General features: G+C 32.8%; 1 protein-coding gene across 1 annotated transcript; it reads right to left on the reverse strand.

Annotated features, from left to right (window-relative positions):
- Nucleotides 1–1,965: 1,965 nt before the first annotated feature.
- LOC111509900 (uncharacterized) lies at nt 1,966–12,890 on the reverse strand. The gene is made up of 3 exons (XM_023165756.2): nt 12,649–12,890; nt 8,550–8,654; nt 1,966–2,308 (listed from the first exon to the last, which is right to left on the reverse strand). Exons 1-3 carry the CDS (start codon nt 12,801–12,803, stop codon nt 1,972–1,974), a joined length of 597 nt encoding a protein of 198 aa, XP_023021524.2. The 5' UTR covers nt 12,804–12,890; the 3' UTR covers nt 1,966–1,971.
- Nucleotides 12,891–13,090: the final 200 nt, after the last annotated feature.

Raw genomic sequence — 13,090 nt, forward strand, 5'->3', positions numbered from 1 at the left:
ACCACTGGAATGAAGTCGCCCCGAAACGCCAATAGATTTTTTTGTTGTTCTATAATTTCATGATTTGTACTTTTTTTTGTAATCTGCGATATTTTTTGTATTTCAACACATGAATGCAATTTTGCAAAACACGATTCACAATAACAATGTCAGAAATCATGTTAATAAAATCATGAAAAAATTTAGGATCAGTCTGTTATCAAAACTACGATCCAAAATGTTCAGAATAGATCAACATAAAGACGCATTGGTTACCAAACGAGTGGCCATCGAATAAATAGCTGACAGCTTCACTCAGCTGGTTCAATTGGACAAATTTTGTGAATTACCACATATATTTACAAGGGTGGTCCCATAATTACCCAGCTCGAAAAAGAAAACACAGAAATTTTGAAAAAAAATTTATTCATTTTTCAGTATAGTGTCTGCATCTCTATACACTTTTCTGATAAAAACTGTCTTGCTTCTTAATGAAGCCTAAGACATTGGACTTCATTGATAGATCATGCAAGGACTTTAGCTGCTGCTGCTGTTTTCAAAAATAACAATATTCAGAACCATTATACAGCCCCATTTTGATAATTGTTCCACTCTGCTTTATCTTTTAAATAAAAACAATATACAGAAGTTACAGAAACTGCAAAATCGAGGTTTAAGAATCATCTTAAAATGTAGTAGATACACTCCCATTCAATGCATGCTGAGTGGTATGATGTGGTAGATAGACTGTATTACTCAAGTATGATATTTATCTATAAAATAACCAGATATTCATCACCAAAATATTTTGATTCCTTCATCACGTACAATAATCAAATTCATGACTACAACACAAGAACCACCAATCAATTCCACATTTCCAGGACAAGAACAAAGCAATCTATGAAATCGTTGTTTCTCAGAGGATTGAATAATTTCAACCAATTACCATACCACATTGAAAATTATGTTATTTTATATTCATTCAAGGCTCAGTTGAAAATATATATTACATCACGTACTCTATGAATTTTTGGAATATTTTTAATTTTTATGTTTCACATCATCGAATTGTTCTATTGGTTCTAGCTGTATACATTGTGTTACATTGTGATATGTTGAATATTTCATTACTTACCCACTCGAATAATTATTTTTATGCCTTAGTATAATTGTAATATGGAACTAACTATTCTGAATATTCCTGATTTGTTCTGTGTTATGGGACAGTATTCACAGGAACACATTTCTATTTCTAGCTCTTTAGTTTCTCGTATTTATATATTATTTGAACATATTTTATTGTTAGAAGAATTTTGATACTATTTTTATATTTTTTATATACCATATTTACCTTTTTGGACTTGTATTTATATTAAGATTTCCTATTTTCAAATAAATGAATAGATGAATGAATGAAATAAAATAAATGAAAGTTTAAACACTCTCAAGTTCGTCAGTTAGATCATTATTTCAGTTTGATATTTTACAAACTTATTTTATAACAAACTGTAATTGGGACTACCTGTTGAATATCACTTCTTCATCGTTGGAAAATCTTCGACCACTGAACCATTTTTTCAAGTTTGGGAACAGAAAATAATTCAAGGAGGCTAAATCTGGCGAATAGGTTGCATGAGGTAGCAATTCAAACTGTTTTTGCTCGAGTATGAGCAAACGCGGCACCTATGCCTACTAAGTCTGCTAGCTCGCGAACTTTCAGTAGACGTTCATTCAGTACCGCTTTATATATTTTCTTCACCGTTTCTGGAGTCGCCGCCACCTTATTTGGTCAACCACTGCGACGCTCCTCTTGACATAACGATGAACAATTTTCACGAATTTATCGAAAACGTTCGCTTTCTATGGCTGCCAAACAAATACTAAACAACGCAGCGTCTTCCAACATATGCTTACTTTTGAATCAGAATAGTTTCAATAATATTTCAACAATACAAAAAAACGAAACGAATCGAAATGAGACAGTTTTAACTATATAACTGCTTTATTGTTATTCACATACTGGGTTAAAGCCAAAAAGCTCAGAAGCTGTTCATGGTCCAAGTCAAGTTGAAAACATTTTTCCAAAGTAGTCATTGCCTTTTCATCTCGTACATTCACATTTTTGAAGTTCTCATTGATTGAGTTCATCGCATTTGAAAAAAACCTCCAGAAAGTTAGTCCTTCCTGAAGAATTTTGGTTAGTGGAGGTTGTAAAGCAGTTCCTGTTAAAAGTGATGAATCTGACTCCCAGTTCAAATCATTTGAAGATTTCTCCAATATTGACAATTTGTTTTTCAGTACTTGATTTGCTTGGTTGAGTCTATCTCTGAAACAAAGAAACTTTGGTAAACAATAAATAAAGGATGTTCCTTAATGATATATGCAAATCCGTGTCACAATTTTTAATCTGTTTTAAAGCTCATAGAATTTTGGAATTTCTTCCTGACGTTGCATAATATTTTAAAGATATCACTGGCAGAAGGCAGCACGCCTTAGAAAATCTATGGAAGGAACAACCGAACTCTCAAAATATATGACTTGCCATAGAAATAATTTACACATAACACGATCAGATGAAACTATCTATTTATCTACCTATGGCAAGGAATACACTGAACGCACAAAGTTTAATGAGAAATATTAAACTGTCTAGCAATCTTTCTCGTACATGTTTCAAGATGTTCTTAGATTTCCTGTGACACTGCTTCCCCAATTTAAGCTGTAGTTACATTCTGAGGTCTTTCTTCGTATGTTTCATTTCGTACAGTATCAATTTCCACAAGTCGATGATGAAGTTCAGAAAGGGTCTAGCTTGATCTTCCCTTTCAAATTCGCATTTGAGACATCCTTGAATTTATTTCCTTTACATCTTGTGACCAAAAAACTCACCAAAATACAGAACAGAAATTGTGGAATATGTGAGCGGAAAATAGAATATACTTTGTGGGTGAAATTTTACATTATAGCAACCCGCTCGATGAATACAAATTAGGAAAATATCAACTTGAGACCTCAATTGAATTAACTGTGAATATGGACCTCAGACCAACGACAATAGTAGCAAGAATACTGGTACGGAAAAATATCAAAAAAAAAATGAGAACATGAAAGATAATAATGAAATATACCTTGTGGAACACGAAGAAATCTTCCTAGAGGATGGCCCAAAAAAAAGAACTGCTTTCTTGTTCAACAGGTATCTATTGATTCAGAATAAACACAGAGCTCACCTGTTACATCCGATTAGATCAGATTAGAATTAGAGGAGACATGAACAAAATCGGGCCGTATGAAATAGCTATTCATATGATCGTTAAAAGTAAGGTTTTTTATGTGAGTTTGCGAAACGAGCGAAGCGAGTTGACCAATTTCACGAACAAAATAAAACTTGCTTTCAACACAAATATCATATAACGTTTGTTGTACAGCAGTCCTGTTTTCATAATAAAATAGTTACATTTAATATTTCTGTAAAAACACATTTTAACATCTCTTGTCAGTTATCTATTTTCATGTTATCGCATTTGCTGTGAAGTGGCCGTGTCAGGTGACGCCAAATCACCTGGTTACCTTGTCAAAAGTTACATTTAAAGTTGTTGCTAGTGTTTAATGTCTTGCATATTCTAATTTTCCTAGCTGGTGTTGACGAAAACATCAATGAAAATTTCAGCGAAACCGTCTTCTTAGCATATTCAGAAGATAAATAAAAAATATGGAGCTCGTCAACTTTGTGCAGCAAATGTTCATTGATAAAGTCGACTGCTCTCGTTGAAAATGGTGAAAGCGGAAAAATGAAAGTTATAGGCCCAAAAAATCAAAAACTCTTATGTTTGAAAAAGTCCAGAGGTTTACAAATGAGGAGCCAGATGAGAAATATTTGATGATAAAAGTTGCTACTATTTTCGGAATATATGGAACCTGCCGGCGTGAAGAGCTGTGCCATTTATTATTAAAAAACATTGAATTAATAAATGAATCATTGATTGTTCAAATTCCAAATACAAAAACGAAAATAGGTCGTTCTTTTTGCATTGTTGGAAAAATCATTGACTATTTTAATATGATAAATACGTTGCATTACACCCTTCTGTTATCAATCATCAACGTTTTTTCCTGAAATACTCAAATTATAAATGCCGTGAAAACCCAATTGGTATGAACATGTTTGGAAAAATGCCCTCTTCCATTGCTGAGTTTCTGAACCTCCCGGAACCAAAGGAATATACAAGTCACTGTTTCAGAAGATCTTCTGCTTCTTTGCTAGCAGAATCAGGAGCAAATATAACAGATGTTAGGAAGCACGGAGGATGAAAGTTTACAACAGTAGCTGAGGGTTACATCGATCAATCTATTTCTTATGAAAATGCTATTGCTGAAAGAATAATCCAGCGTAATGCCCATGAAATTGTCAACTCAGATAGTTCAAATATAGGGCTCTTCAACAAGATTCTATAACAGTTATGTAATTTTAATGAAAGCACATCTTCTGGTTCCAATTCTACAAGGAATCTCAAAAAATGAGTCTGTTTGTTGCAACAATTTTTTTATCGAAAACTGTATGAGTGACAAGAAAACGGTTTACACTATATCGATCTACCCAAGATTCTATGACAGTTTTGTAATTTTCATGAACGCACATCTTCTAGTTCCAATTCTACAAGGTGTTCTAAAAAATGAGTCTGATTGTCTCAATATTTTTTCCTGGAAATCTGTATGGGTGACAAGAAAACGGTTTACACTATATCGATCTACCCAAGATTCTATGACAGTTTTGTAATTTTCATGAACGCACATCTTCTAGTTCCAATATTACAAGGTGTTCTAAAAAATGAGTCTGATTGTCTCAATATTTTTTCCTGGAAATCTGTATGGGTGACAAGAAAACGGTTTTCACTATATCAATCTACCCAAGATTCTATAACAGTTATGTAATTTTCATGAACGCACATCTTCTATTTCCAATTCTACAAGGTGTTTTAAATAGTGAGTCTGATTATTACAACAATTTTTTTCTCGAAATCTGTATGGGTGACAAGAAAACGGTTTTCACTATATCGATCTACCCAAGATTCTATGACAGTTTTGTAATTTTCATGAACGCACATCTTCTAGTTCCAATTCTACAAGGTGTTCTAAAAAGTGAGTCTGATTGTTCCAATATTTTTTCCTGGAAATCTGTATGGGTGACAAGAAAACGGTTTTCACTATATCAATCTACCCAAGATTCTATAACAGTTATGTAATTTTCATGAACGCACATCTTCTGATTCCAATTCTACAAGGAATCTCAAAAAATGAGTCTGTTTGTTGCAACAATTTTTTTATCGAAATCTGTATGGGTGACAAGAAAACAGTTTTCACTATATCGAGCTACCTAAGATTCTATAACAGTTGTGTAATTTTCATGAACGCACATCTTCTAGTTCCAATTCTACAAGGTGTTTTAAAAAGTGAGTCTGATTGTTTCAATATTTTTTCCTGGAAATCTGTATGGGTGACAAGAAAACGGTTTTCACATGAACGCAAATCTTCTGGTTCCAATTCTACAAGGAATCTCAAAAAATGAGTCTGTTTCAACATTTTTGTTTTCGAAATCTGTTCGGATGACAACAAAATTGTTATCACTACGACAATCTACTCAAGATTCCATAAGTCTCATGCGATTTTTATGCACGCACATCATCCGGTTTCAATTCTACAAGGGGTTGAAAAAGTTAGTCTGATCGTTTCAACAATTTTATTCTCGAAATCTGTATGGGTAACAAGAAAACGGTTTTCACTGTGTTGATCTATTCAAGATTCTATAAGAGTTGTGTGATTTTCATGAATACAAGGAATCTCAAAAAATGAGTCTGATTGTTTCAACAATTTCTTTTTCGAAATCTGTTCAGATGACAAAAAAACTGTTATCACCAAGTTAATCTTCTCAAGAAACTATGCAAGTTGTGTGATTTTGATGGACGCATATCATCGGATATCATTTCTATATGGGGTATTGGAAAGTAAAAGTCTAATATTTTCAATTTTATTTTTCCCTAAATCTGTATTGTTGATGGGAAAAGGATTATCAACGCCTCAATCTACTCAAGACTCTTTAAAAATGTTAAACACCAAATAGTCCTAATAATTTCACGTTCAACCTATAGTGAATAGGTATTTCCAGCCACAGATATTAGTACGGGTGCTAATAATTTTGTATCCCAACCACAGATTTTTATTTTCCTCTGCGTCGGCATGTGTGGCCAGATATCTGTGGATAACTTCACGCCAATGCTACTTTGTAAACATCATCTTTTAGTACTCTTGATAACCATTGAAAATTTCACTTTTAATGACAATTGTGCAACAAAACATTTATTTTTATAGACAAATTTTCCATATTTCCGCCTTTTCTGAGAAAAGAAAAAATACAAATACATTATTTCCCATTTGAGATTCAGGTCCAAAAATAAAATTTGAATCGATCACTTTCCACGTCGAGGGAAATTGCGCTATTGAAATTCCAACAAATGACGTCAAAGGTTTATACATCGAAGCGTGAAAAGAATTACAGGAATGAAAGAGCTCATGATTGAAGGGAGTATGAATATATTATTACTGTGTTGTGAGGGCGACAGCTTAAAACTGGTTGGTAATATATTCAATAAATGCAAGCAGAGCTTTCAGAATGCTTTGTTTTGAATAATTTAAAAATCTATTGGACTGATTGACATACTTGTTCTGTGTGCGGTTGCTAATAGTCGATTTCAGAACTTATTTTTTTATCAACAAAAGATGTGATACAATAACTCAAATGATCCCTTCAGAAATTCAAATGAATATATAGTATATAATATTGAGACTTTATTGAAGCTTGTGAAATAAACAAAGAATTATATAGAAGTGTTTGACACGAAACTTTGATATTTTTCATTATTAGTCAGTGGGCTATGCTGGCAGACTGGCAGTAAACAAACCTAAAGAAATGAACTTTAAACGTTCAAGCCAGTCTCGAATATACCTACACAGTAGGTTAAATGGACTGATGCCTATCAGAAAACAACTACTTTCCTGGCTAATATCATGAAGGGCGTTGGATTATATCCGATAGGCGTCAGTGCAGGAATCTTCACAGAAAATTTCCTACACTGACGCCTGTCGGATATAATCCAACGCCCTTCGTGGTATTAGTTTTCTGATAGGCGTCAGTCCATTCAACTCACTGTGTAGGTATATTCGATACTGGCTTGAACGTTTAAAGTTCATTTCTTTAGATTTGTTTACTGCCAGTGTTGAAGCATAGCCCGCTGACTAATAAGAAAGTTTTGTTTCCTCATTCAGAGAAATTAGGCACATTTCGGATATGCAGTTGGTTAGTACCTCCACTAGATGAAGTGACATTTTGTTGTTCGCTCCAACTTAGGAAGAGGAATGAAATACTCTGGAAGAATTCCGATTTTCAATTATGGAATATAATTGACTTTAGGTCGATGATGGCCACTGTCTTACACTGATGAGTGGCTAATGAGCCCGAAACCGGTCTGCAAGTGTGCCCGTTCCAAAATTGAAGGTTGACTCTTTCAGTTGTATTGCCATATCCAGGTATGGCTTGGTCACAATCTTCTGAGTCTGAATGTGAAAAAAACTAAATTTATTACATTCACCCTATTACAGAAAGATCAACCTGGAAATAACATAATCCATATACATGACAGGGACTGTACAAATAAAACAAATTGCAATTGTGCTGTTATAGAAAGAACGAAAATGATTAAGTATCTGGGGGTTATAGTGGATTGGCATATGAGGTGGGATGACCACATAAACTATGTTGTAAAACGGCTCAGACTTTCAAAAATTCTATGAATTGAGAAACATTCTGCAATACAAAAATTGTATCACCATATACCAGTCTTTAGCAGAATCTGTATTGCTGCCTGGGGTGGTACATTTAACAATTCTCTCAATACCCTCCAAATATCTCAAAATACAATCTTGAAAATATTATTCAAAAAACCTAAAATATACCAAATGTCTGTATAAGAAAACGCAGTTACTGAAAACAAGAGACCTCTATATCCACCAATGTTTAACTTGGGTGTACACAAACAAACTCACACTTCAATCAACAAATAAAGAAAAACAAACAAGATTTGTTACTAGTTCTTCCATAAACATACCAACATTTAATGAAAGTCACACACAGAGATGTATTTTCTATCACGGTCCAAAATTATTCAATCTTCTGCCAATTAACATAAGAAACAATTCCAATCTCATTCAAAAATGTATTGAGTTGATTATCCAAATCCAAGTTGATTATTTGCCTCCTCTCATTCAATGCTATACACTTGAAAAATTATGACAAATTATTTATGTCCCTTCATTTAGAAGTCCATTGAAGAGCCCTGTAACTATTCTGAGACTATCCCTGCTGTTTTTTTACTGACTTTCCGTTCAATAACTGACAATTATTCGCTACATGAGGAAATCCTACAGATTGTAGACTTTTGATTGCTGATAATTATTTTTACGTAAGCATTATTTGGTAATGACAAAACTTAATTATATACATAGTAGATACTCACATCACATTTCTCAAACATTTCATTTCGTCCTCCATTTCCATAAAGATTTTGAACTTAAGTTTTCCTTGGAGTTCGGTGAAGTTTTCTATGTATTCAATATCAGCTCTGAAAAAAATAGATTTCATTAGGCCTTTCACAATGGAACAACATCTCCCAAATATAATTATATGCCAATCATAAATGATTAACATATATCAAAGGAGTCATAGTGTATTTGAAGAAGTACCCATTTTCTCATTTGAGCAAACCAAAAATGCACGTTCATATTTTCATTACAACTCATTACATACAATCCATCATATGGAAATAGCCGACCTAAAAAATATGGGTATTTCTAAGGGCGGAGTTTGAAACAGAATATGGATCAGACAATAATACAAAATTCGAATATCTCACGAAGTCATTTAATACATTATCTCGAACCTTTTAATAACGCTCCTACCCCCCTAAACGTTCTCAAAAGGTAGGGAATATTAATAGCGGTTTCTAATATTAGTCATATTAGAAACCGCTAGGTGAAGTTCCAGAAATTCACATACATTTTTGCTACCTCTTGAACATGTACTACATAGTAAATGTGAGTGAGGATTTTTCCAGCAAAAGATCTACAAACAAAAGACGAGATGGGAGTATTTATTCAGTATTCAACAAGAACCTCAAGAATTCGGAACAATCCTCTTGTTGTCCTAACGATTATCTAGTGGACTTCAAAGACTCTAGGAAATCAATTGAAGGGAAAAATGATACGTTCTCACGAACCTGTAGCTGCTTGAACAGATGTTTGAGTTTGGTGAATAAGTAAGAAACATTCTTTTTCTTGTTCATCATTAAACCCTCGTTATTGAAATTCTTCGTCTTGGACAACACTTGTGAAATGCCACCAAAATATCAAAATATAATTCGTCTTCTATACTTGAAAAAACAAAAAGTCCTCAAGAACAGTTTCAAATTGAAAGGAAAAGGAGTATATATTGCTCGAGATCTCTCTCCAGAAGATCGCGAAGATCAAAAAATTCTGATTGCTCATCAACAACAAGCTATACAGCGAAAAATTTGAATGCAAAAACTGAGGTAAAATCTTCAATTGTTAACGGAAATACATACATACAAATTGAACCAACAGAAAGAATCTGGAATTCTGATCACAGTACAAACAAAATAAAATACTCGAATCAATAAGCGTAAAAAAAAACGAAAAAACTCCAAGATTTGAAATCGAGCAAAACTGAACTTTTCACTTACATCTTCAGAAATTCTCCAAAAGAAATGTTAAATTGTAATCATTAAAAACCGTACTAACACTGATTATTTCTCTTTAATTTCTTATTTTGAATAGAAAAGTGTATATTGAAGGAAGAATTGAAATCCAACTTGGACAAGACTTACTACAAACAATTACAGAAAGCAAGCTAGATGCTGATCTGAGATTTCACAAACATAAAAATTCACTTCGTCGTAGCTCATACAGTATCTTACGTCAACTCTATCAAAGTAGAGATATTATGACTTCCACATTGAAGTTGAAACTTTGCCAAACCCTCATATTGTCTAGGTTAGCATATTGCGATATAATCTACGTGCTGCTTCGATACAAACTGATGTAAATCGCTTACAAAAATACAAAATAATTGAATTCGTCTTTCTTATGGTGTGAAAAAATTCGACAATATATTCCCCAAGTTCGAGGAGTCAGGTTGGTTACCGATTGCTAAAACATGGCAGTTCCACCTACTCATCGATACACATAAATTCCTCATTTACCAAAAGCCAAATTATATTTATGAAAGATATAAAACTTTCAAATCACAGAATAATTCGAGGACACGGAACCGTCACACTTTTATTATTCCAAAACTCTCGACAGCCTGCTTTTCTCGTAGTTTTATTTACAACTCTATCAAACAATATAATGCTCTGCCCAGTGACTTTGAACACTACTTATATATAATTTCAAGAAAAAGTTGAAAACATATCTGAAGTCTTCTGGATAGATAATATATTCATGTTATGCCTTGTTATGGTTGTTATGTTATGGTTTTCCCTTTGTCTCACCTTTATGTATACTTTACCTCATTTAAGCTAAATAGATTCTTAATATTTACTCTGGAATTTATAGCCTTTGTTATTTTTTTAGTTTCACAAAGATTCATGAACCACTCACCAATGTATACTAGTTAATTATTTTTATATTGCTATATAAAACATGCTATCCCCCAGGTTAAGTTGTAAAACAGCCTTGGCTGAACTTTCATTGATTTTCGCATTTACGTCTTCTTTATAAACAATATATGTCAATTAATAAAGCCCATTTATAATTATTATTATTATATTTAATTTATGTTGATACTTTCCACTTCAGTTCAAAATAAAGTTGGTCTTTGAATTTATTATAAAACTATTTACTAGTATATAACTTCAAAAAAATGGATCAGTATTTGCGAGACTTCGACTTTCCAGATTATAAAACCACCGAGATGGATGGTTATAATGAATAAGATTGAGTTTTGAAATCAATATTATATTATTATATTTAGGATGTGAATTAGGCATTCTCATAACAAGAATTTTTTTGTCGGTACTGTAATTCAATTCCTGTTGCATATGCAATATTCTTGGATTGTGATGAGCTTTAACGCTTTTTTTAACACGCTTTTATTAGCTTCACCTGTATGTATGTATGTTTACTTCTTTGTTTATTTGTTTGTTTGTAACTCTCCTATTCATATTTATTCTCATTTGAATGCTTGGGATCTGTATTTGACAAAATTATCGTAATCATTGTTTGATCTTTTCGCGGGCAGATGGCCCGGTACATAAAAAAAAAATTTTCACTTATTAGTTCAATGTTCCTTAAAAGCGTGTTTTTTAGTTTATTTAAACTATATTTTTTTATTTTTAAATATATCAGAGGTCAATATCACATACAAGCTACAGGCTTCAGTGATCTCCATGTTTACTTCAAAGTTTTGGTTTTGTAATTCTGTTTTTGTACAATTTCTGGAAATAAACATTACATTATTATTGTGATTTGTGAAGATATACTTGAATCTCTAGTGAATCGATACTTATGCTCCATATTTCTATTTTGACATTGGCGGACCCTAATATCTCCGTCGATATTCTGTCGGAAGCTGATCATTTTTCTCCCATTCTTGAATCAGATCGCCTGACCTGATTCAACCACAGAAACCTATCAGAGATCCTGATCATTATTTATGTGAAACAATTTACCAATAGACAGATTTTTTTCTGATTTCAAGATAGAAAATCTCAGCTTTTTTCCCGAATCTAAATTGATAAATCAGTAGCGGTTCAACCCGCTAGAATATAGATTACGGAAAGACTATTATGACTTTTTACAAAACTATCATATGTTCCCACTTTCTAACCAAAAAACTCATATTTTGAAGTCGTTTTATATCTCATCATAGTGTTGCAAACTCAAATAGTAAAACTACTAAGCCCAGAGTGGTATTAGATACTCCTTGTAAATAGTGGTTCGCTTTGAGTGAATGAATGGAGCAATGAATGAATATTTGGTTGACGTTCATAATATCGTATAAAAATGGAAGTAATTTTCATCTCAAAATCGACTTATTCACAAACAAATATGGCTAAGTAGGTACATCAGGATAAAAATATGCAGCCCAAATTACCATTAGCACTGATTGATATTAATATATATTGATATCATCAAAAAGTTGAAATATTGTTTTCGCAAATTTTATTTCATGCTGCAATAAATAATGTTACATTACATCATAAAGAGTAGTTCAACTTTCAACTTTTTAATGTTTATGTTGATTTCCTAATCAACTCTTTACAATGATGTGTAGATCATGCATAGAGGTTACTTTCAGATTCTAAAAGGAGAAAAGCCCTCCCGAAACGACTAATTCCATATGAACATTAAATTACACAAAACACATTTCTCAAAAACTGATCTCTACAAAAAATATACACATTTCAATTCAAATAAATAAATATTTTGTCACAAATGTTCCCAGTGCTATTCTACGCTTATGAAAATAGGTTTCATAAATTTACACTAACACTAAAGCCGAGGATATACCTAGGGTATGCAACTAGTAATACTCACTTCTCCACGTGGCGTAGTTGCTCTGCATAGTTACACAGTGCTTTGTTGGGCATACTTGCCTCTTCTAATAATTTTCGCCACTTTTCCACGTGTATTGGTAAAATATTACAGAAATTCGTAACATATTTTTGGACAGTCGACTCTAATTCATCCATTGTTTGATTATATTTTGTTTGTTCGAGACAGAAAACATTGCACAATTCACGAAACACAGAGTTAGCTACTGTGTCACCATCTGTGTGACAGAGGATTTACTTACTCGGAAGAAGAATGGTGAATAAACGGTAACCTTTCTTTCGACCTGGGTTATATCTATATCTTTGCTCAGAGATATCTTTGTATATAGACTATAATATCATTGCCTAAGGATTTACTTTAGACAATGAAAATATGATCGAGACATTGTCTATAAGACAATGATCGACGCATTGTCTAAGCAGTG

This window comes from Leptinotarsa decemlineata, unplaced genomic scaffold, assembly GCF_025532065.1.
Source record: "Leptinotarsa decemlineata unplaced genomic scaffold, Ldec_3_MD MMD2_tig00004307_RagTag_RagTag, whole genome shotgun sequence".
In the NCBI taxonomy this organism is placed as follows: domain Eukaryota; kingdom Metazoa; phylum Arthropoda; class Insecta; order Coleoptera; family Chrysomelidae; genus Leptinotarsa; species Leptinotarsa decemlineata.

Bases quoted from the DNA above. Each gene is read 5' to 3' on its own strand.
- LOC111509900 (XM_023165756.2), bottom strand. From the start codon at position 12,803: ATGGATGAATTAGAGTCGACTGTCCAAAAATATGTTACGAATTTCTGT. The intron at 8,655-12,648 runs GTGAGTATTACT...TATTTTTTTCAG, and splicing joins CAACTACGCCACGTGGAGAA to AGCTGATATTGAATACATAG. The intron at 2,309-8,549 runs GTGAGTATCTAC...TCTTTGTTTCAG, and splicing joins AAATGTTTGAGAAATGTGAT to AGATAGACTCAACCAAGCAA.